Source organism: Cyprinus carpio, chromosome B2, assembly GCF_018340385.1.
Source record: "Cyprinus carpio isolate SPL01 chromosome B2, ASM1834038v1, whole genome shotgun sequence".
Lineage (NCBI taxonomy): Eukaryota > Metazoa > Chordata > Actinopteri > Cypriniformes > Cyprinidae > Cyprinus > Cyprinus carpio.
Genome location: NC_056598.1, coordinates 11,490,757 through 11,513,741, shown reverse-complemented (window position 1 = coordinate 11,513,741; position 22,985 = coordinate 11,490,757). Strand labels below are relative to the sequence as shown.

The following is a 22,985-nucleotide window of genomic DNA, read 5'->3' as shown; positions in this document are numbered from 1 at the left end:
AATGACTGCTTTTCTTCCTTCATTTATTTTCTGTTTTCGGATTGGGAAGAGTTGTTTCCGGCGTTCGAGAATGTCCCTAGGATATTGTTCATTGAGTCCATAGTTTGTGCCTTTGAGTTGTCTTGCCTTGTCTCTGAACCAGTTCTTTATGTTTATAGTGTTCGAATTTTGCGATGATTGCTCGTGGTCGGTTGTTGTTGTTTTTGGATCTGATACGGTGAACACGGTGAAAGGTGATGTTCTGTACTGTTTCCGCTGGTAATTTGAGTTGTTTTATCATGAAGTCCTTGACTGATTTTTCGGGGTCGTCTGGAGTTTGTTCCGGGATGCCTGTGAAAACTAAATTGTCCCTCATACTGCGCGATTGTAAGTCCAACATGTTTTCTTTCATGGTTTTATTTTCGGCGACAACGGAAGTGAGTTGAATGGTCAGTGCATGGACGGAGTCCTTTAAGAAGTTATTTTCTTTAGTGAGAGTGTCTATCTGTTCTTGGCTGAATTCTAAGCTGTGCCGCAATTCCTGAAATTCCTTGTGTATGACTTCTATTAGTGCAATCCTGGTATCAAGTCCGGTAAGTTTATTTTCGATTGAGAGCAAGATGTCGCTTACCTCAGTGCAGCACGGTGGTTTTGGTGATGTGGATGGTGTTGTGCTTGGGCTAAAAGGTGAATCGGGACGAGGCCTCTTGGAGTTTGGAGTCGGGTTACCTTTACTTTTTTTTGTTTTGATCTGGTTTGTCCTTGTTCATGGTGCTGCAGAATGTGCTGTAGTGCGCGTCGATATATTCTTCGAGATGATCCAGGTTTGATAATATTATAATCCGGTTTTGAAATGAGAAGAAAGAAATAATAATAATAATAATAAAACGAAATGAGAGGAGGGGAAGAAAAAAAAAAAAAAAAAGTAGGTATTTTCAACTGGAGTTGTTTTTAATCTAGCAGACGGGAGCCGCCATCTTAGATCTCGCACCGGGTCTCGTGAGAGCACAGTCTAGCGAATCATGTCACAAACATGTCTAGTCTTAATGCTCTATGTTGACTATGGTTTCACTAATAATAAACATACATTTGCATAAAGCATCCATATTTGTCCATGCTCATGTTGATAAAATGTGTGTTGATAAAATGTGTGATTAAGTTGCAATTAATCACAAGTTAACTCTTGACAATCATGCGATTAATCACAATTAAATATTTTAATCGATTGACAGCCCTAATTATATTATATTATATTATATTATATTATATTATATTATATTATATTATATTATATTATATTGTAATAATATATTGTATAATATAATTTAGTGTAAGTATGGGATTAGTAAGATGTTTTTCAAAAATACAGTAAAATGGTAATTTGATATATTGTGATATTCTTTTTCTTGATTTTTAAATATAAAAAAAATGTATTTCGTAACAATGTAAATTACTGTTACTTTTAATCAGTCTAATGCATCTTTGATAAATAAAAATATTAGTTTCTTATATATATATAGACCCCAGACTTTTGAATTGTATTATATAATATAATGGACTAAATGTTTTGTCCAATCAAATTCTCTCTCGTAAATCATGTATTGAGTTGCCAACACAGGACACAGGGTGTTTAAAAGATTTTAATTGGTTATGGAGGTGCTATGTCCACATTTCACTGTCCCATCCCTCAAAACTATTTCATTTATCTTTTTTTGTTTTTTTTTGTTGTCCATTTCAAATCTTTTGAATCTGTTGGCCTTCTCTGTTGGTGGGTCTGACGTGGTTTGAATGTGTCAACAGAAGCACTCATGCTGACTCCATTTTGCTCTTACAGGAAGAGGGCATCCCCCCTACCGAAAGATGATCACTCTGGGGGTGTGAAGGATTGTCTTCTGGCCAACTCGTCTGATCCTGTAGAAATGAGGAGACTCAACTACCAGACACCAGGTAACACACCATACACCATATGTACTGTAGACACACACTACCAGTCTGCCAGAGCGCCATGTGTTCTCCACCATATGCACGCATACACTTTTCCTGTGACTCATTGTGTGATATTTGAGCTTATCACCATATGCACAATACACAAAGACAAATTCAGCCTCTTCCTTACATAGACAATGCATGCACATCATCCATTGTACTATATCATCTGTATCTTGTTCAGTAACACTGATATTATTTTTTCTGTACACAAACACGCGTCAGCATATGCCACCGAATGTGTCATTTAGCATAAACTGGATGCGTATACATGCGCACATGAGGCACACAGCGACTGAAGTGACAGAGCGTCTTTGTAATCAGTATGATCTATTACTGTCGTACATATCTTCCAATCTTCACAGCCCACCCACAAAAGCAATAAAAACGCAGCACATGAGAGAGGAGGCACTTTCAGTCATAACACTGAATCTGAAAGCCAGATAAAAGCTGCTCTTCAGAAATGCTGTTATATGGTTGGTTGTTTATTATTTATTTTATTTTATTTTTAATAAATATATTTTATTGTAATATAGCTATTTCATTTTCATTTTTAAAATGAAGTTTTAGAACAGTGTAAGGTGTTTTCATTTGACTGTTTAGTGTGAGTATACTAAATAAGCAGTATCTATAAAAAAGTAAAAAAAAACACAATATCACATAACACTTCACATCTCCCCTTCAGCACCTCCCACATACACTCTCACATCCCCTTAGAGTCTTATATATACTAATCAATTCACCCAAAGGCCTCTTGCACTCTTTCAACCCCTCTTTGTTAATTAGCCTTCCTGCTTTCCATTCCCAAGGTGAGTGAGAGGCAGATCTGTGACGCTAAGAGAAAATGTCAGGCCTGCCTCTCTCTCCTCTAATAGCGGAGCAGTGGCAGTCGAGCCAGGTTATTACAGACCCTTTCAGTCCTGAAGAGCACATAATTACCACAGGCAAAACAGCCATACAGCTCTCTTACCGTGAATCCCCGCTGCCACAGCCAGCGGTTTTCATATGGCAGCAGAGTGGCGACAAGCGCACTTCACATTTCAGCGTTTGATTAATTTTTGAAACACTGGATTGAGTTGTTTTTGTATTGTTTATGAGTACAAATTATGTGACGTATATTAATATAGGGTTATTTCTTCAACTACAGGTACTTTTATGCCTTGGGGGAATTTTTTTTATCTTTTGGTTATTTGAAGGTTACCTTAAAACTAAAAAAAAATGTATGCCTTCCTAATTTGGCTATTTTTTTTTTTCTTTCTTTTTTTAAATGTCTTATGTCAAGATAAAAAAAATCCAACATAAAAATATTAATAATTATTACACTTATAAAACTGAATTTAAAAAGGGGGTTAATTAAACATAAGCCATTTTAATCTTTATTGTGTGAAAATAATTAATAATTTATAAATGTCCCTCATTTGCAGTATCATTTCTATTACAACCAGCAATTTTGCTAATATTATATAAACATGATGTGTGATGATACCCTATTCTAACTTTAATCCCTGCCATTGTCTTGAATGTAGCAGTAAAGTTATGTTTCCAGACACTTATCCATACATTTCTGGTTACATTTTTCAACTTGAATGACCTTGGACATTCATTTCAATTCCAGACATCTTGTAATCTGCCTTTCCCTGCTTTGCATGCTAGGTTGTAGCTCTTCACTGCCTAATTAACTTGCTGTTTAACATGAATGTAGCCTTGCTGTATTCACAGTTTTTGTCCTTGTCTAATTATACATTATCAATGCAACAAATATACAGCATTTCCACAATCATACACTATGTCACAATCATCAACACACTCAACAAAAATCAAAAACCCACACTTTAAAATAAAACACAAGTCATAAGACCATATATGCATAGTATCCTTACCTGTGCTGTAAAACTTTTCTTCTGACTTTTAACTGTGAAAAGTCACAATTATAGCTCATATGTTTTGCATCACATATTTCACAAAAGAAATGTAAAATGTATCCGCAATCTAGACTAGACCAGTTTTTGGCATCACGTCAGTGTGGTTGATTAAGAGAGTGGCCCCATGATCCTGCCGCCCACTTGTCTAGCAAGTATACGGGTTTGCACTGAAGTAGCTGGCAGGGGGCTCGTCCAGACATTACTGTGCTCACTGTGGGCATAATGAACTCATAATGGGGAATCATACCCAACCATGTCCCATTAAGAATCTCAGTCCTGCTCATTCATCCTCAACCACTGGAATCCTAATGACAGATCCTTCTATTACGAACCCCCTCCTTTCCTCATCAAACAACACACAGGCTGAACACATCCTCAGTTCCAGCTGAGCATGTAGTGTTGATACGTTCACAGGGGCTGAGAGTGGCAAATATTTTTTGCCACTAAGATGACCCCCCAGACAAGAAATCCAGAGCTTGTTTGGGGGATAGACGTAAGCAGGCACAACATATGTCAGCACAAATCTCACCGAGGGATCATGTCACATCAAGGTGCGAGAAGAAGCACTGTATGTCATGCCCTCCATCAAAAGCAAAACTGACAGAATCGCTCCCTGCTGTAACCGGTACAATGAATTCAGGTGTGAATTTGCTCACCAATTCCGTTGTCTTATTTTTCTAGTTTAGGACCATGATGGGAAACATCCCCGCACCCCACTCCCGCTCTGTCCTGGTGCAGCTGGACTAACCACATTGAGCGACTCAAGGCCAACGATGCCCTCCGATTTTCACAGGAGTATGAGGTATGACAACAGCTAAACTTATTCAACTGGTGCAGCTGGATTAATTATGTACTAAATTATGTACTAAATTCTGTGCTAAAATCTGTTATTTTTAAAGCCACTAGGATAGGGATTGCTAATCCTGCTTTTGGATGACCAGAAGTTTAGATTCAGTGACATTCACACAATCAAGATGTTCAGGGTTACTTTAAAATAACAGGCAGTTGTGTTGGAGCATGGTTGGAACTGAAGTCTGTATGAAGGTGGCCCTACAGCAGCAATGTTGGCTACCTACATAGTTTGGGGTTGCCCAATCCTGTTTCTGGAAAGCTACCCTTCTGCTAAGTTCAGATCCAACTCACATCTCAACCAGCTAATTAAGATCTTTGGAAACAGATCAGAGTTGGACCTGAACTCTGCAGGAAGGTAGATCTCCAAGAACAGGATTGGGCACCCCTGGTTTACTGTTTTTCTCCTCCGCCCTGCTAAAGCTATCTTTGAACTACAATATCCAGATATATCAGGTGGAAGGTCACTATCTGCACTCTCATTTGTAGTTGCCATAACTGCGCATTTCATAAAGTGGAGCTTTCCACTCATGTTTGCTGAAATTGCCAACTCTCATTGAAAATGAATGGTATTTTGTCACTTTGCCGCAAAGAAAAATTGTGCAAATTTATACCTTTAGGGGTACAACAGCTTGTTACTGCAGGGACACATTTGTACCTTAATTACTGCTTAAGGGTTCATAGTAGTACCAAAAGACTGCTGAAGTACTAATATGCTCCTTTTAGGGCTAGAAATGGCAGAAAGATTTTTGAGAGTACTGCCCCAGTGACAAGCTGTTGTACCTCAAAGGTACGATTTTTGTTCATTTTTTTGACAATGTCAGAGCTTGTCGCTACCAGAGTGATTTTCCTTCAAGGGTTCATTCTCTGCAGAAACTCAAAAAAAAAATTGAAGGGGGCTGTTCTTTGGCCTTTGGTATTTTAATTTTGTTTCTTTTGTTTGATTGTTGTGTCTCGTCTGCCTTTTGAACAATTTTCTCACATTCTTTTCTCACTTTGGTGTTGTCTAATAGATTCTCCTGCCATCAACACTTAGAGCACCCACATCCGGTGTTATGACAGCTGCTCACCCTTACCTCTCCCAGACAGGCAGATGTTAATTTTCCCATGATCTCTCTCTAGAAATCTTCAATACACACACAAAAGCCTTGTGACTTCTTCCTGATGTTGAGAAAAAAGCCTATTAAACCTTTTTCTTAGAGCGATATTTAACATGAATGTCAGTCGTCACCCTAAAGGTGTGGAATTATTTAATTAAAAGATCAGACGCTATTGGCCCAATCGCTTTTGGTGAGACAAACACCTGGTGAGGATGTATTCATAGATTTATCCCAACTAATGCGAGAGACCCATTAGAGATGTTTACGAGCAAAGAAGTTGTCGATTTGCAAGCATCACACGTCTCTTTCTTTCATTTGTTCCTTTGCTCTTCTTGTCTCACTTCGGTCTCTTTTTTCCAATCACAGTTGTATTTATAGTTAAACTGCAATTAAAACTTCACTCCAACCAACGAAACCCTCTTTTCTGTAATTACACACGTGTCTGTGAAAAAAAAAAAAAACATAAAATACAACAAGGATTTTGTCTTTTTATAGACCTCCTTTTATTCATTCCTCTCTACAGACGTTTAGTGACACTTTGAGGGATAGATCGAGCTGTTTCAGCAACCATATGTGACAAATCTCTCCTCCCTGCGATGCGTTTGTGGTTTTCACCACGTATGCCCTCCATAGCCAAGCGGTGCTCACAAGCTGCTCTTGGCATGTCGTGATGTCATGTCCTCCTGTCAAGGAAGGCCCCCTCTCAAGGGGACAGATGGTTCCGCTTGGGCCAATGGGAGTAGCCTAGTCCAGCCAGCATGAGCAAGGCAGTGGGACACCAGCACATATATTGGCTCCGTGCTCTGCTTGATGCATCCGTTGCTCGGTTTCATTGTTTTGCATGTTTATTTCGACCAAAGATACTCAACTTCTTGTTCCCTCTACCTTGTAATCAGTTGCTACTTGCTTTTGACAAAACTGTGACCAAACCATAGAGCTGATCTTTACAGAAAACCAGTATGACATCCGGATGTACGTACTTGTATAACCCAATAGTCCGTTGTTTTTGAAAGATTTACACTGTCCAAAATAAATTTTACTTGGTTTTTGAAGTGCTCTGTAGATCACTCCTCAACTTGACTGGTGGCAATAGCAATAGCTAACACTCCCATCAGACTGATTCTCACCAGTAACAAGCTTATGTTTGTCAACCCACTACAGCCGAAGCTTTTTGTAGGAGCCAGCACTCACCTCCCACCGCTATCATTATCCGCATCTCTCAAGCTTGTCATCTCATGTAGTGACAGCTCATATTTGTTCCCCTTGTTTGCAGAGCACTGCCAGTCAGCATTCCAGCTGTCTTATTCGCACATTACCTGTACTTGCGTGCGAAAGCTTATGGCAAAGTAAATGTTCCTCCAAGATGCTTGCTGATAAACTGCCAGAGAAACACTTAAACATTTATTTCTATTGAGCGCTGAGTTGCTGTTTACTTTTGAGCATTACTTCATATGTGGACATTTAAAAACCAGTTATGTTTTGAAGAGAGTGCTTTATAGCTGTTTACAGAGGCATTGAAAACAAGCGCATAAGTTTGAAAGGATCCGAGGAGGCTGATGTTATCCCAAATCAAGTGAAAGGTGTGGAGGTTGATGGACACTGAGTCAACCAGAGCCTTGTCCAGAACAGGCAGATCAATGCTGAATAACAAGAGACCCCGTGACATTATTGACTAGCAGAGCAAGCTGCTGCATATTGCCGTCGATCAATGCTCTGATACGACCCGGTGTCATTTGAGCCGAGGAGACCTGTGACTTGAGAAGGAAAGGGAGAGAGTGCCATCCCACCTCTAGCCTCTTGAGTAATCCTCTGAAGTCAGAATGAGAAATCCAGTATCCAGCTCCATGCAGAGTGCATCTTTCATTTCTTGCTGAAAATTTATATTTCATTCATTTGACTGATGCTTTCATCCACAGTGACTTACAGTTACAGGCATATGTTTATCAGTATTTGTGCTTCCTGGGTATTAAACACATGGATTATTGGTGTTTCTAGCATCATGTTTCATTTAAGCAAAAGGAACATCAACTTTATTATTATTAATACCAATTCTGTATCAACCTTTTCATATGCAAGTTGTACATTTTCTGCTTCCCTTTTGTTAGTTCTGTTATAGCTGTGAATTTAGAATGATAAAACATACTAGAGGAAGAAAGTGTGAGCAGACAAGTCAGTTCTTCCCTTTATTTTAAATTCGAAACATCCTAAAATGCAGTGAATGATTGTGCCATCAAAACAACCAGCCACAAATTACTTAATAAAGGTCATTTATTTTATATGTAAATTTAATACATTTATGTATTTTATTTGTTGTATTTTATTATGTGCCCTCCAGAAGCTAGCATCCTGCAAGAGAACAGTAGCATTCTCTATTCTTTTTCAATTCTACTTCATTTCTTTTTAATTAGTATAAAATAATAATAACTTGACCCTCTAACACTAGCTCTATCTATTCTATCTCTTTTCTATCTACTTTTTATTCTTTTTATTTATTATAAAAAATAAAATAAAAAAAACTCACTATGTGTACTGCATTAGACTAACCGGGAATTTTCACAGCAGTTATATATTGTTGCGCTTTTTTTGTATTGATTGCTTCTATTACCCTAATTTCTAAGTCGCCTTGGATAAATCTGTGAATGTAAATTTATTTATCTGTGTGTTTGTTGTTACCACTGTAGACATTAGTGTGTTGATACAATTTGAATTTTTATCCAAGTTCTAGTGTTTTTAAGTGCGTTGACAGCAATGAATTGTGCCATCAAAACAATCAGCCACAAGTAACTTGATAAAGGTTATTTGTTTATTTATGTATTTTTGTTTCACCATAGATATCTAACTGTAGATGCAGTTTGATGATGACTATTAAATGTTTGCAACATTAAGAACAATAGTTTATTAAATCAACGATTTATCACATTTTTTTATTTTTTACAGTGGACCATCTCCTCACCCTATAATGTCTCTAATAATACATTTTAATGGCTGTAACTTAACATGACCCCTCAAACATTTGTACATTGCAGACAACTGACCTGTATTAAAAAAGGCCTCACCTGGAACGTCTGTTACCCATTCAGGGCATCACCTCATGCATGCAGCCAGTGATATATGCAGGCTTTTCCTCCAGATGTGTTCATCTGTCCTCTCTCTTTAGAGCTTCCTGTCTGTCTCCATAAATCCACACTCTCCCTGTTGGGTCTGCTTTTCCTCAGCCATTGCTCTTCCCTCTTCGCTCCTGTCAGCGGGCACAAAATCAAGCGCAGGCATGAAGTCCACATGGACACCTGTAATCCATTAGTCTGGGCTGAGCCTCTGAACGCTCCCTCCTCTCAGCGTAATCTTTAGCATCAAAGCCATATGCCCCGATGAGCTCAGGTACGGACGTACCGAGTCAGTGGTACAATTATGGGAGCCCCCTACAGTGATCATGTTTGAATTATGGTGTCAGTGAGCACTAAGCCATCTGTTGGTTGCCTGTGATAAAACAGCAGATGAACTTGCTGTTATTACAGGGCAGATGATCACTAGTAAGGGAATAGAACTGCAATATACCCACAAAGGGATCCAAATTACCACTCTTGAGCTTTGCCAGTCCATCAGTTCTAACAACCCCTGGTGGCAAAGTTACCTCTGGTTCTTGCTGGTCTCTGTTCAAACGTCGGGTTGCTATAGAAACAAAGCCTCTCTTGCTGAAGTGATGCTAGTTCAAATTTACCCCTGCGGCACTCTGTGGTATCAAGCTTCAAACAAGGTGCCTCAAAAGACTGAACAGTTTTCTCTCTCTCTCTCCCCTCCTTCTCTTTGTCCACTCATCTTTCCCCTGCAGTCCATTGATCCAGGCCAGCAGTTCACATGGGAGAACTCCAACTTGGAAGTCAACAAGCCAAAGAACCGTTATGCCAACGTTATTGCTTACGACCACTCGAGAGTTGTTCTCACCCCTGTGGACGGTAAAAGTCAAACAAATGTGTTGACCTTTAACATTTCATTATGGTGGCAGATGTGTGTATGTTTAGTGGAAGCATGCAATTAGCACAAATAGTGGCATAAGTGGGCCACCTGTGAATTGTTGTCTCTCTATAGGTGTTCCAGGCAGCGACTACATTAATGCCAACTACATTGATGGTTACCGTAAGCAGAATGCCTACATTGCCACGCAGGGCCCTCTGCCTGAGACTCTGAGCGACTTCTGGAGGATGGTTTGGGAGCAGAGAGCCAATACCATCGTCATGATGACAAGACTGGAAGAGAAGACCAGGGTGAGTAGCAGGGGCATAGAAAAGTTTAGGCACAGTATTAAACATCAGCCAAGTTCAAAACTAGTACTAGTAGTTTAGTATGAGTACTAGTACTAGTAGCTTACTAGTAGTAAGTTCAAAACTAGGACAAAACTAATAGTTACTGGTTTGTGATTTACTTATTAGTTCCCTCGCCTGTTTAATCAATTTATTATTTTATTTTAATGTAATATTAATTTTTATTTATAATATTTAATACTACTAAATGTTAAATTGAAATATGACATTATTGAATGGGTTCTATTTCAAATTTGAAATGTTTCTTATTTGATGTACAGTATTTACTACGTCATTTGAAATATTCATTGCAAAAAATGTTCACACACTAAATTCACAAAAACTTAAAAGAAAGTAAGTATTTTTTTTTTTAATCTGTATTTAAAAAAAAAAAAATCTTGATTCTGTTTTGTAGTCCTAGTTGTTGCTTTTTTTTACACTACCATTCAGAAGTTGCAGTAGGTAATGTTTTTTTTTTTTTTTTTGAAAGACTTATTTTCTGCATTTTCACCTTTATTATGATAGGACAGATCAAAACTGACAGCAAGCGAAGTGGGAGAGAGGTAGGGAGTGGGTTGGGAAAGAAGTCAGGAAGGGTTTTATTTTATTTATTTTTTTATGTATTTGAATAAAGTCATTTATGCTCACAGGCTAAAAATTCTGGAAAACTAGAGTAATATTACAATTATTAGTAGTAAAGTATTATTACAATTTAAAATGTGTTTTCTGTTTTGATATACTTTGGCAGAGATGAATTTTCAACAGCCATTACTAAGGGTTCTTTGATTAACAATGGTTAGGAGAACAGCATTTATTTTAAAAAGTAATGTAATGTATTTTTTTTTTTTTATCTTACATAGAAAAGGCATAATTTTATTAAGGTCCCAGCCAAATAAAGGTATTAATTTCTTAAAGAAAAAAAAGAAGCGTTGATTGTTTACAAAGAACACACTTTCTTTGCCCTGAGGTTCCCTTCAAAATAGTAGTATAGTAGTAGATTTCCTATCCAACCTCACAAAATATAGTAATAAAATAAAAGACAAAATACCATTGCCATCCTTTTTGTTGGATGACACAGTACAATGGTTCACAACTCTCTTCATGCTATAAAACATCCGTCTGTGCTTGGCACTAAAGGGACCTGCGTTTCTATGAGTCCAATCACTACGTGGGCTTTTAGTGCGCTGTTGTGCTGGGCGCAGCAACAGGCCAGTGGCACCCAGGGTTGGTGAGAGAGCGAGTCTGTCGACTAGTCTTCTGTTCAGCTCAAATGTCATATCTGACAGTAGATAACCTGTAATTCCTCCCCCTGGAGAATTCGTGCACTCAGGTTTTTGTTGATGGATGGGAGGTCAGATGGGAGCTAAAGGCTTATAGAGAAAGAGACATGTGTTGGCAGAGCTAGCGTGGTAAATGAGTGGGTTTTGGCAAGGCTGTGCACCTATAAAGCATTACTTCATAGGTAAAGGGCGTCCCCAAGCCCTGTGATGAAAACCTCCAGCAGAGACAGAACAACTGGCCTAGTTTCACTGCTGACAGGACCTACCTTGAAGAAGAAATGAACTCTACGTCATTTTTACTTGGTCTTTGCCTGAAGTAGATGATTGAACACTATACAAAACACACCATTTGAAGAAATTTCTACCGCTTTTGTCTAATTTAAAATGATGTTTGGATGAACTCTACTTTGTTTTTAATAGGAGTTGTCCTCGATTCAAAAATAAGCTTTGTCCTTGTGAATTATTGGGTGCAGGTGGCACACACCTTTGCCATAACTCAGTAATTTCAATACTATAATGAAATTAGGTAAATATTCACCATTCAACTGTGAACTGTGTATGCTTGTGTACACTTGTGGACACTTGTATAGGAAATCAGTACATTTGGCTGATATATTGACAGTATATTGACAATAATTTTGCTGGTGATATAAAAAAACAAACATTATTAATATTCATATTATTATTCATATTAGTCTTGCAGTTAAGTATGAGTGTAAATATAGAGATGATTCATAATGTCAGGCTTTTTTTGAAGAAGAAAGTTTCTTATGTTCATCAAGGCTACATGTATTTGATCAAAAAATACTGTAAAATAGTACTATTGTGAAATATTATTGCAAAAAAAAAATGGATTGGTATTTTGAAAATTTTGAAACATCATTTATTTTTGTACTGACAAGGTAGAATTTTTAGCAGCCATAACTCCTGTCTTCAGTGTCACGTGATCCTTTAGAAATTTAAATATGCTGGTTTGGTGCTTGAAAAACATTTCTGACATTTTTAAATTTCAATGCTGTGCTTACAGTTGTTTAATATGTATATAGTTTACATAACAATAAACATTTATTTTAAATTTAAGTGTTTAAATTTAAGGACTTATAGAATTCAGCATTTACTCCTGCACTGTTTGACTGTGTTTCATTTTTGTCCTCTTAAACAGGTCAAGTGTGACCAGTATTGGCCCATTCGTGGCACAGAGACTTACGGAATGATCCAAGTGACCATGCTTGACGCTGTTGAGTTGGCAACTTACAGTGTGCGCACCTTTGCCCTTTACAAGGTAAAAAGTTGCTTGCCTTTTCCTCTCATAATAGTAAGTTTCAACATTTTCAGCCATTTAACCTCCCTTCTTCCACTCTGCTCAAACAGAATGGCTCTAGCGAGAAACGCGAGGTCAGGCAGTTCCAGTTCATGGCCTGGCCAGACCACGGAGTGCCTGAATACCCCACCCCCATCCTTGCATTCCTTCGCAGGGTCAAAGCCTGCAACCCTCCTGATGCTGGACCCATGGTAGTGCACTGCAGGTTAGCGCCAGTCCCCAGTCTTTCATTTACTGCTGACCTTTTCACTTATAAAACTCTTTTGTAAAGTGAACAGTTGTAGGTTTGCTTGGTGGAATTAACAGAAAAGGTTTGGTTTCAAATCTTTTAAGGCTGTCAAGTGAAAACATTTTAAAATCTTTTTAAGTGAATATTAGATGGAATATTTCCATTATATTCCATACAACTATGGAATATAATATAAATATTTTTATATGTAATTCATTTGATTCATTTGTTCAGTATATGATTTTATTAATTTATTTAAAAATCTTATCAATTGGCACTCTTAGTATTAGAACCTAGTTTGTTTGTAGTGAAACGAGTTTGTCTGTCTCAGTGCTGGAGTGGGCCGCACGGGCTGCTTCATAGATATTGACGCCATGCTGGAGCGGATGAAACATGAGAAGACGGTAGACATTTATGGCCACGTCACATGCATGAGAGCCCAGAGGAACTACATGGTGCAGACAGAGGACCAGTACATCTTCATCCACGAGGCCTTGCTGGAGGCCGCCACCTGTGGAAACACAGAGGTCCCTGCACGAAACCTCTATGCCCACATCCAGAAGCTCACCCAGCCACCGCCGGGAGAGACCGTCACAGCCATGGAGCTGGAGTTTAAGGTGATTGCACGTCACATGATCAATACTGTGTTATTGTCTTTAATAAAAACAAAATAAAAAAATAAATACCAGGTAGCTTCAGTAGCAGTAACTTTTGTAATATTATCCGGTTTGGCGTTTTCCATTTCTGAGCATGGCAAACAGCACTGCACACATGCTGAAATTTTGTTTAGAATACATATAATTAGTATTATTTTACATGCACCAAAAATTGGTGCATGTAAACAAACCTAATGACTCAAGCCTAATAAATGTTTTATTGAAAATGCTTTACTGTTCCATCTGTTAATAGTTCTGTTGGGATAAAAGTAAATGCTGGTAAAACTAGGATGCTCAACTCAGAGCGGATTCTAGAAGTAGAAACAGCATCTGGCACAAAGACTGGAGTGGGTTCCCAGTACAGACAGAGCTTGTAGTAGAGCCAACGGTCTCTGTGCGCTCTCTGCTGATGTCCATCTGTGCTTTTTCTGCCCCGCTGCCAGTCACGCCCTCGCTTTCCCAGTCAGACCATTATGCCTGCACCCCTCTGTACTGCTGCAGAGCTCACCTTCAATTTACAATCACAACAGACACGCTTTTAGTGTCACAGCTCTCCCACATTTAAAAAATATTCAGTTTCAGACCGTTTTCCACTATGTTTCTGCCAGCTTGTTTACGCTCAAGCCCTCTGAACCCAACACTGTTTCCACAGAGACTCGCCAACTCCAAAGCCCACACCTCGCGATTCATCAGCGCCAACCTGCCCTGCAACAAGTTCAAGAACCGGCTCGTCAATATCATGCCTTTTGAGTCCACACGGGTGTGCCTGCAGCCAATCCGAGGAGTGGAGGGGTCTGACTACATCAATGCCAGCTGCATCGATGGATACAGGTAGCTGCCCATGCCAAACCATTACAAAAACATGAAGGAGCATGTTTGCTTTAATTCTCAAGGTTTAGAAGAAATGTTTTTTTTTTTTTTTTTTTTCAAGCAGCTGCTATAAACATATTTGTTAGAGCCATTCAAGATTCTGTCAGTTGTGGATCTAAAAAGAAAAAACTGACTGCACACGCAGTTGCATTGCATTATGAATCACTCTCTCCGACACATTTCAACACATCATGAATCAGAGCTTGCTTGATTCTGTGTTTCCTGGTACAAAATTAAATCCAGGGCTCAAAATTGAATAATTTTCACACCTGCATGCAAGTTAATTTGAGAACATGCACCATTCAATTGTTTCTCACCAACCATGAAATGTATTTTGCATTGTATTTTTAATAACATTTTTTAAATATTTTATTTTTAATATATAGAGAAAGAGAGAGATAATACAGTAACAAATAATATTTGCTTAGGTCACTTGCATCGACAAGGGTCAGATCATTGCTACAATTCGATTCGATTTCAGCTATCTAATATATGTTGCTATTCCTAATAGATAAAGTGATAGTTCACCCAAAAATGAAAATTCTGTCATTAATTACCCTCATGTCCTTCCAAACTCATAAGAGCTTCAGGTCACAAATTAAGATATTTTGATGAATTCCGAGAGATCTCTGACCCTCCTACGTTACATACGTTGTTATGATACTCTCCAAAATGCCGCTATATCTTCACATAGATAAGAAAAATTACGAATATGATACTCTCCAAAATGCCGCTATAGGGTGACATGGAGAAGACGAATTGTTCAATAAAGCCGTTATTTTTGTTTTCTTTGTGCAAAAAATGTCTTCTCGTAGCTTCGTAAAATTACGGTTGAACCACTGATGTCACATGGATTATTTTAACGATGTCCTTGCTAAGTTTCTGAGTCTTGATCGTGTAGGGATCCTTGCTGTCTCGCCATTTTGGAGAGTACCCAAGACCGTAATCTACGTAATCAGCATTGTTTATGTTCGGGGTGGGGACGCGTGCATGAACATAATCAGCATTGTTTACGCTTAGGGTAAAGCGTGCATATGCATTGAGATAAATTGGCGGAAGACGGTAACTCGGGTGAGAAGAATTGTTGAATTGTTGAAGTTGAGCCACTGATGTCACATGCACTTTTTTACCGATGCCCTTACTACGTTTCTGGACCTGGGAACATTACAGTTGCGTTGCTGTCTATAGAGGGTCAGAGAGCTCTCACATTTCATCAAAAATATCTTAATTTTTGTTTTGAAGATGAAGGTCTTACGGGTTTAGAACAACATGAGGGTGAGTAATTAATGACAGAATTTTCATTTTGGGGTGAACTATCCCTTTAATCTATCTCTAAATAAATCCAGTGGTTTTGATCAGTAGATTTCGTCTACTTCTCGTTCCTCCTGTTCTGTTTTCATCAGGCGTCAAGACTCATTCTCATATGTGGTAAATGAGATGATCCGTAACTCTTTTTTCTTCACTGCAATATTCCCCTAAACAATGAGCAGCACAGTGAAGTCTGTCTACACATTTTCAGCCTTCACAAATTTTGTTGCCTTACTATGTCTGACAGCTGTTTATTGAATTACAAAAGGAGGCGCTCTCAATGGGGTGAACCCTTGAGAAAATCAGAGAAGGAAAAGCGAGAGAGAAAAGGCCAGTCGTGTTTGCCGTAAAACGAAGCGTGGGCACGAAATGTCACAGAGTCTGTGAAGAAAATATCTAGGGGCTTGATACATCAGCCCCTCTCGTTTGAATTAAAACTTAATGAGAGCTACTCTGGTGGAGCTCAACCTGTGCCAATGCGTAATTGACACCAGTCTTATTTCTAAAACCAGATGAGCTTCAAAAGCGATTCTTCGATCACGTCTTCCTCTTTAGCTGAGCCTCTGGGTCCGTCCACTCTGAGACTTGTTGTCTTGTCAAAACGCAGCAATTAAGCCGCTTTTAAACAGAATGTTAATGTGATAAGCACAGAAACACACTTGACCTTCTTACTAGTTTACAAAGAGCTTCACCAGCCGAGCAGATACGTCATTAGAGCTGTTTTTGTGTCAGCCTTTACAACCGTTTTAGTGTTCATGTTGCATTTTGTTTAATTGGGGGAAAATCTAGGAAGAATTCCTCTAAGGAAGAATTGCATGATTAATATAGAGGTAATTTGGCTTTGTCAAAGGCAGTGTGTCCCTGATGTCTGCTTTGTGTTCTTCGTAGCGACGTATTTGAGTGTGTGTGTGTTTGTGTGTGTGTGTGTGTGTGTGTGTGTGTGTGTGTGTGTGTGTGTGTGTGTGTGTGTGTGTGTGTGTGTGTGTGTGTGTGTGTGTGTGTGTGTGTGTTCTGGAATGGTGGAGTGAGGGAGGGGGTCTCTCTCGTTCTTCTTCGCTCTTCATTCTGGCTCGTCTCTCCCCATCTCTCCTCTCTTCTTCTCTGCCGTCTCTTTATTTGTCAGAACAAGGCCCTGAACAGACTTTAATCTCCCAGTTCCATGTTATTGCCTCGCCTGCAGCACCTTCATTAGTTGCTAACCCGTGGCACTGTTTGTATGAGACAGTGATGTGTGTGCTATGTGCACATTGATTGCCCAAGCTGCTGTAGCAAAGTACGCTGCTGCCACCCAGTGGCCATGTTAATAAAACACCCAAACTATATATATGGGTAGAACAACAGATTATAGTATATGGATTCACAATCTACTTGCCATTTTTAAGTGATTGTTTGGCAACTTCTTCCAGACGCTAAATTAGACCTCCACCATTACTTCATCAAAACGCTCTCTCTACAAAACCCCGCCCTCCAAAGATGCATCAGCAAACCTGAATGTGGAAGATGATTGATAGGCAGAGAGCATTTCTGATTGGCTAAAAAGGATGATTGCTCCCCTTTTTTACTGTTTTGAGTTTAAAGCTGTCACAGGGAATTTTTTCCCAAAAGTGTGAATTTTTTTTTTTTTTTTTAACAATAACTTTATTGATATCTGTGAGATAGTAGGACATATTATATGACATATTATAAAGAAAAAAGGCTTAGATTCATAGTAATATATAAATGTCAGTTACAGCTATTAATAGGGTAACTAGCCAATATTCAACAAGAAAATATATTAAACAAAATCCGAAATATATATATATATATATATATATATATATATATATATATATATATATATATATATATAGTTATCTTATAACTGCTTTGGCAACTACCTGAAATAAGTTTATTTACTAAAATTACTAAAACTTCCAAAAAAAATAAAAGCTACAAATAAGATAAAAAAAATAAAAAAATATTATATGACATATTATAAAGAAAAAAGGCTTAGATTCATAGTAATATATAAATGTCAGTTACAGCTATTAATAGGGTAACTAGCCAACATTCAACAAGAAAATATATTAAACAAAAATCCGAGAAATATATATATATATATATATATATATATATATATATATATATATATATAAATTGTTATCTTATAACTGCTTTGCCAACTACCTGAAATAAGTTTATTTACTAAAATTACTAAAACTTCCAAAAAAATAAAATCTACAAATAAGATAAATTTAAAAATAAATAAAAGCAAATACAAATATTTTAAAAATCAGTACAAATTACAAAAGCTTATCACAAAATTTCTAAAACTGAAACTAAAATTGAAATATTAACATTTAGTCATTTAGCAGATGCTTTCATCCAGAGTGATTTACAAATGAGGACATATATATATATATATATATATATATATATATATATAAACAAGACAGAATCCACTAGTTGACTACCAACCAATTCATTTTATCTTACAATTAAGGCGCAGCTGTTTTCTAGCCATTGTCGTGGTCATGTGATTGTTCTGGGCATATTTGCCTGTTTTGCAAAGGTCTCAAAAGATGTTTTTCTGTGTCCACAGACAGCAGAAGGCCTACATTGCCACTCAGGGCCCTCTAGCAGAAACCACTGAGGACTTCTGGAGGATGCTATGGGAGCACAATTCCACTATTGTAGTGATGCTGACCAAACTCAGAGAAATGGGACGGGTAAAAGCACCTTCCTCCCTTTAACTCACATCCTGGTGTTTTAAATCCTGGAGATTTACTCATACTTTTCCACATCCTGCAGGAGAAGTGTCATCAGTACTGGCCAGCTGAGCGCTCGGCCCGCTATCAGTACTTCGTGGTGGATCCCATGGCTGAATACAACATGCCCCAGTACATCCTGCGAGAGTTTAAAGTCACAGATGCCAGGGTACGTGCATCTATCACCTGCAGGAATCTGCCAGAGGAGGGTTATTTGTGTTTGTTTTTTCATATGAATGTCACTCAGGATGGTACTTGAGGGCACCGCTGGGGTGTGTGAGCAATCTGTTGCTGGCGGCGGATGTTTCACACCAACACGGCGCTTTCACATCCTGCGGCTCGCTTTGGACTTCAGAGCTTTCTGGCGGCTATAAATAGTACCAAGGTTATGAATAAGCTTGTAGCTAAATCCTGTCCACACACAGTCATACAGTGAGCATATGGACAGAGGCTCCCTGCTGTGGAGGCATCCAGCTGTTGTGTGTGTATGTGAGAGTGAAACCAGCAGCCTAATAAACTGTTAATTCTTCATTCTCTTTAGGACGGTCAATCTAGAACCATTCGGCAGTTCCAGTTCACTGATTGGCCAGAGCAAGGAGTGCCAAAAACTGGCGAGGGATTCATTGATTTCATTGGCCAAGTTCATAAAACCAAGGAGCAGTTTGGGCAGGATGGACCAATCACTGTGCACTGCAGGTATGCTGATCTGTGATCTAAATTCTGAATGTAAAAATATGTGAATGGATAATATACAGTCATCTGATCAGCAAATGATCATCCTGAAGGTTTATTTTGTAATAATGACATTATCCCACTTATTACACTGCTACTTACCACATAAACATTTTACATATTAAAAGTGGATCGATAGATTTAGTCCACAACATACTATTACACAAATTCTCATCATTTTATAGTTGTAATATTAAATTATTAGTTTTATTTTATTTATTTAATAATAAACCATTTTACTTTTACACATTTTTTATTTTATTTTGTCATTTCTTAATTGAATAATTTTAAAATAAATATTTTTATTGAATAATAAATGCACACTTTTTTAAGTAGAAACTTTTAATAAACAATTTTACACTTTTTTAATTAAAGTAATTATTTTTGTAATGTTTTAAATTGTCTATAAGTAATGAGTACAGTTTTTAATAATTTCTATTATTTTTCAAATGTATTAAATGTACACATTTTTAAATTGATACATATTATTTCATATTTTAATGTTTAGTAAATAAAGTTTTTTTTTTTTTTCCAACTAAATTTAATTTCATTTCTATCACAGCCTCACAAACTCCAGACAGCCAGATTTAGTGCATTACACTCAAGACTGCAGTATTACGTGTCACGCAGATCCTTCACCCTTGTGTAACAGGTGTTAAGTTAACAGATGCTGTTGTCTTTCAGTGCTGGAGTGGGAAGAACTGGTGTTTTCATCACTCTCAGTATTGTCCTGGAGAGGATGAGATACGAGGGTGTGGTGGATCTGTTCCAGACGGTTAAGACCCTGCGCACACAAAGGCCTGCCATGGTGCAGACAGAGGTACTGTCCTAATGCCCAAAAATTGTAATAGCACTTTTCCAATATGCAGTTAAAGCTGCTGATTTAGGGCCAGTTTAACTAAACAGGGCAAATTCAATAAGGTCAGGCTCAAAAATAACTGTGTCCATGCCTTTTCAGTCCCAAAAAGTTTTTCATTTACAGCAGCTTTAGCAGCAGTTGATGTGGAGTATGAGCTCTTTGTCACCCACTTGGTGTTATTAGCTAAAGAGGCGATTGTTTCTCCCGCTGACACACTCTGGTTTTTCTCCTGCAGGACCAGTACCAGCTGTGCTACAGAGCCGCTTTGGAGTACCTGGGGAGCTTTGATCACTATGCAACGTAACCACTCCTGGACCACAGCCCTCTGGTACAACTCTTCAGGAGTGCACCAAGTGTTCCTTCTGAGCCACCGTTCCCCATCCCCATCCTGTACAGAGATCTGGGGGTGGGAAGGGCAGGCGATCCAGTGGCTGGTTAACCAATCACAGCAGTCCATTACTGACTGGCACCAAGAGATTGCTTTAAGAAATATAGACAACTCTCTTTCAAGAAGCACCATCTAAAAAAAACAAAACTATATTCTAGTTTCTCTTTAGCTTACGCCAACCCACACTACAGTCGAAGGCTACTGGTAGCACTAATTCTTCTTGTTTCTTTTTTTTTTTTCTGTTTGGCCCTTTTTAAAAAAAAAAAAAAAAAACATGGTTATCATGTGTTATTATTTTAAAAAAATTCAGTATGACAATATTGTTATTATTCTTATTTAGAATATTTGTGTTTTTTTTTTAATCATCTTTTAACATCTTTTGTCTTAATGGCCTTTTCCGTGGGTCTACCTTTTCCATAATTGGTACTGTTTTATTTTTATTTTCTTCATATTAGGTTATTTTAGCACAAGAACATGTATTTTTAACATGTTCCTGATACTAATACCAGAGAACTGCTGTTCTCTAAGCTGCTGATGGTTTGACTTTGTAACATGATTTTACTTTTGTTATTTTTTTTTTCTTCTTTGTTATGTATAATTGGTCTTATTGGGCTAAAATGAGTGGGTTCACTTTTGGAGAAGTTAATGTTCTGTCTCTGTCTCAATGATAAAAGAAAAATCTCCAACTGCTAGACATATGCATTTGGGTTAGTGGTACTAAATTAAGAAAAGCTTTTTATAAGGGAAAGCAAATCAACTAACTTATAAAATCGGCACTGTACAGAACTCAGTAGGGGTTAAATGCGATTTGTGATAAATACATTACGATCTTCTGATGGGACGTTACCGGGAACTGAACGCAATCCTAACGAAAAGTGCCCCTTGCACCCCACTTCTCTGTGACATTTGAAGACCTGCTATTGAAATGAGACCAATCGCCATTGGCACCTGTACAGTATAAACCACTCCCCCAAGGGAGAGTCAGCTCTGTTTAATCTAACTCTTCTTTTTATACAGAAATATATATACATAAATTTATAATTATGAATAAATATAAATACTATTATAGATACAGTATATAAACAGCTTCTGCTCTATTGTCCATAATTCTCTCGAAACGTAATCCTGGACTCTTCTTGATATACCAACATTGAGAATATTACACGAGAGACTGCTGTGTGTGAATCTATTCATGGTACAAAAGTTATATCTACTGTATTATCTACGCACCCCAGGTATTTGGCGGTCTCCTTTGGTGGGGTGAGGCAGCACAAGTCAAATTAAAAACAATTCCTACAGGACGTCATATCATGCCTGCTCGATTACAACTGGCATGTTAAAGGGAGACCTGGCCATACGTTCAGAATATGTTGGAAAGTTCATTTTTACCTTGTGAATGATTAGTGCTGTAGAGGTTCGATCTGTTGTATACACAGTCTGTTTTCTATTTGTTAATAAGAAAACTGGAATAAAAAATGTTGCAGGAAAAAAACTCGGTGTAATAAAGTTCAGTAATTGGTTTTTGTACAAAATATTGTCTCTGTGTGTGTTTCTGGAATATAGTCAATGTGTTGTTTGTTAGATGTTCGCTGACTTCATAAATCAACCCAATGCTTTTATAAAGCACTCGAATAACACTCCCTTAAGATCTCAGATCTATGATGGCTTTAGCTGTAGTGATCCAGCAAGGAACAACATGGCTTTCTGTCAGAGCATTTTGTGAAAAGCAAATAATATTCGGTCAATTCAAAACCACAGACTTCTAGATACTCTGAATTAAAAGATGTGACATCACACAGCCAGTCATGGATATTTAGTAACACTTTACAGTAAGATTAGACTAGTATATTAATTTATACAGACTGAAGTGTAATTTTACATTAACATTATCTTTACTGATTAATTGATTCTGAAAGTGAATGTGTCCAATAATGGGGTTAATGAGCAGTGTTGGGGGAGTTGCTTTAAAAACCTAAGCTTTTCAAGCTTAACTACAGACAAGTTGCTCTTCTGAAAAAATAATAATAATAATAACAGTTTGCTGCATTGTAAAAAGTAGCTCTTTTGAAGCTAAATAAAGGGACAATATATAATATCCATAGTTATTTTACCCATACATAGTTATTTGCCAGTGTATGTGTATTATGCATTTGTTATGAAATTAGTATTAAAAGAAATTTAAAATGCTTTATCAAATAATTGTGTACTTGACTGTCTAAGATATTTCTCTATTATCCACACTGAGATGCTAAGAAACAGTTCTCCATGTACTCAAAAACAGAACAGCAAAATAAACTTTCACCTAATAAACTTTTATTTTAATGTTTTTTAAAAACTATTAACCGGAGAAAAACATAAATGGGAGATCATTGTTAGGATTGGAATAATAATGATTTAGAAAGTAAATTTTGCACAAAGAGTGCAGCTGCTATAATAATGAATGGAAATCTGATTAAAAGAT

At 37.6% G+C, this 22,985-nt stretch overlaps 1 protein-coding gene across 1 annotated transcript in view; it reads left to right on the top strand.

Annotated features, from left to right (window-relative positions):
• ptprfb (protein tyrosine phosphatase receptor type Fb) overlaps positions 1-22,056 on the top strand; it is a 185,210-nt gene extending 163,154 nt beyond the window's left edge. Inside the window, exons 21-34 of the mRNA XM_042718042.1 lie at positions 1,814-1,947; positions 2,978-2,981; positions 4,626-4,689; positions 9,666-9,789; positions 9,923-10,098; positions 12,577-12,696; positions 12,786-12,940; positions 13,296-13,581; positions 14,273-14,451; positions 18,380-18,506; positions 18,589-18,714; positions 19,087-19,241; positions 19,962-20,097; positions 20,372-22,056. Coding sequence (XP_042573976.1) covers positions 1,814-1,947; positions 2,978-2,981; positions 4,626-4,689; positions 9,666-9,789; positions 9,923-10,098; positions 12,577-12,696; positions 12,786-12,940; positions 13,296-13,581; positions 14,273-14,451; positions 18,380-18,506; positions 18,589-18,714; positions 19,087-19,241; positions 19,962-20,097; positions 20,372-20,440 — 1,855 coding nt within the window. The 3' untranslated portion in view covers positions 20,441-22,056. The remainder of the gene's footprint in view (positions 1-1,813; positions 1,948-2,977; positions 2,982-4,625; positions 4,690-9,665; positions 9,790-9,922; positions 10,099-12,576; positions 12,697-12,785; positions 12,941-13,295; positions 13,582-14,272; positions 14,452-18,379; positions 18,507-18,588; positions 18,715-19,086; positions 19,242-19,961; positions 20,098-20,371) is intronic.
• Positions 22,057-22,985: the final 929 nt, after the last annotated feature.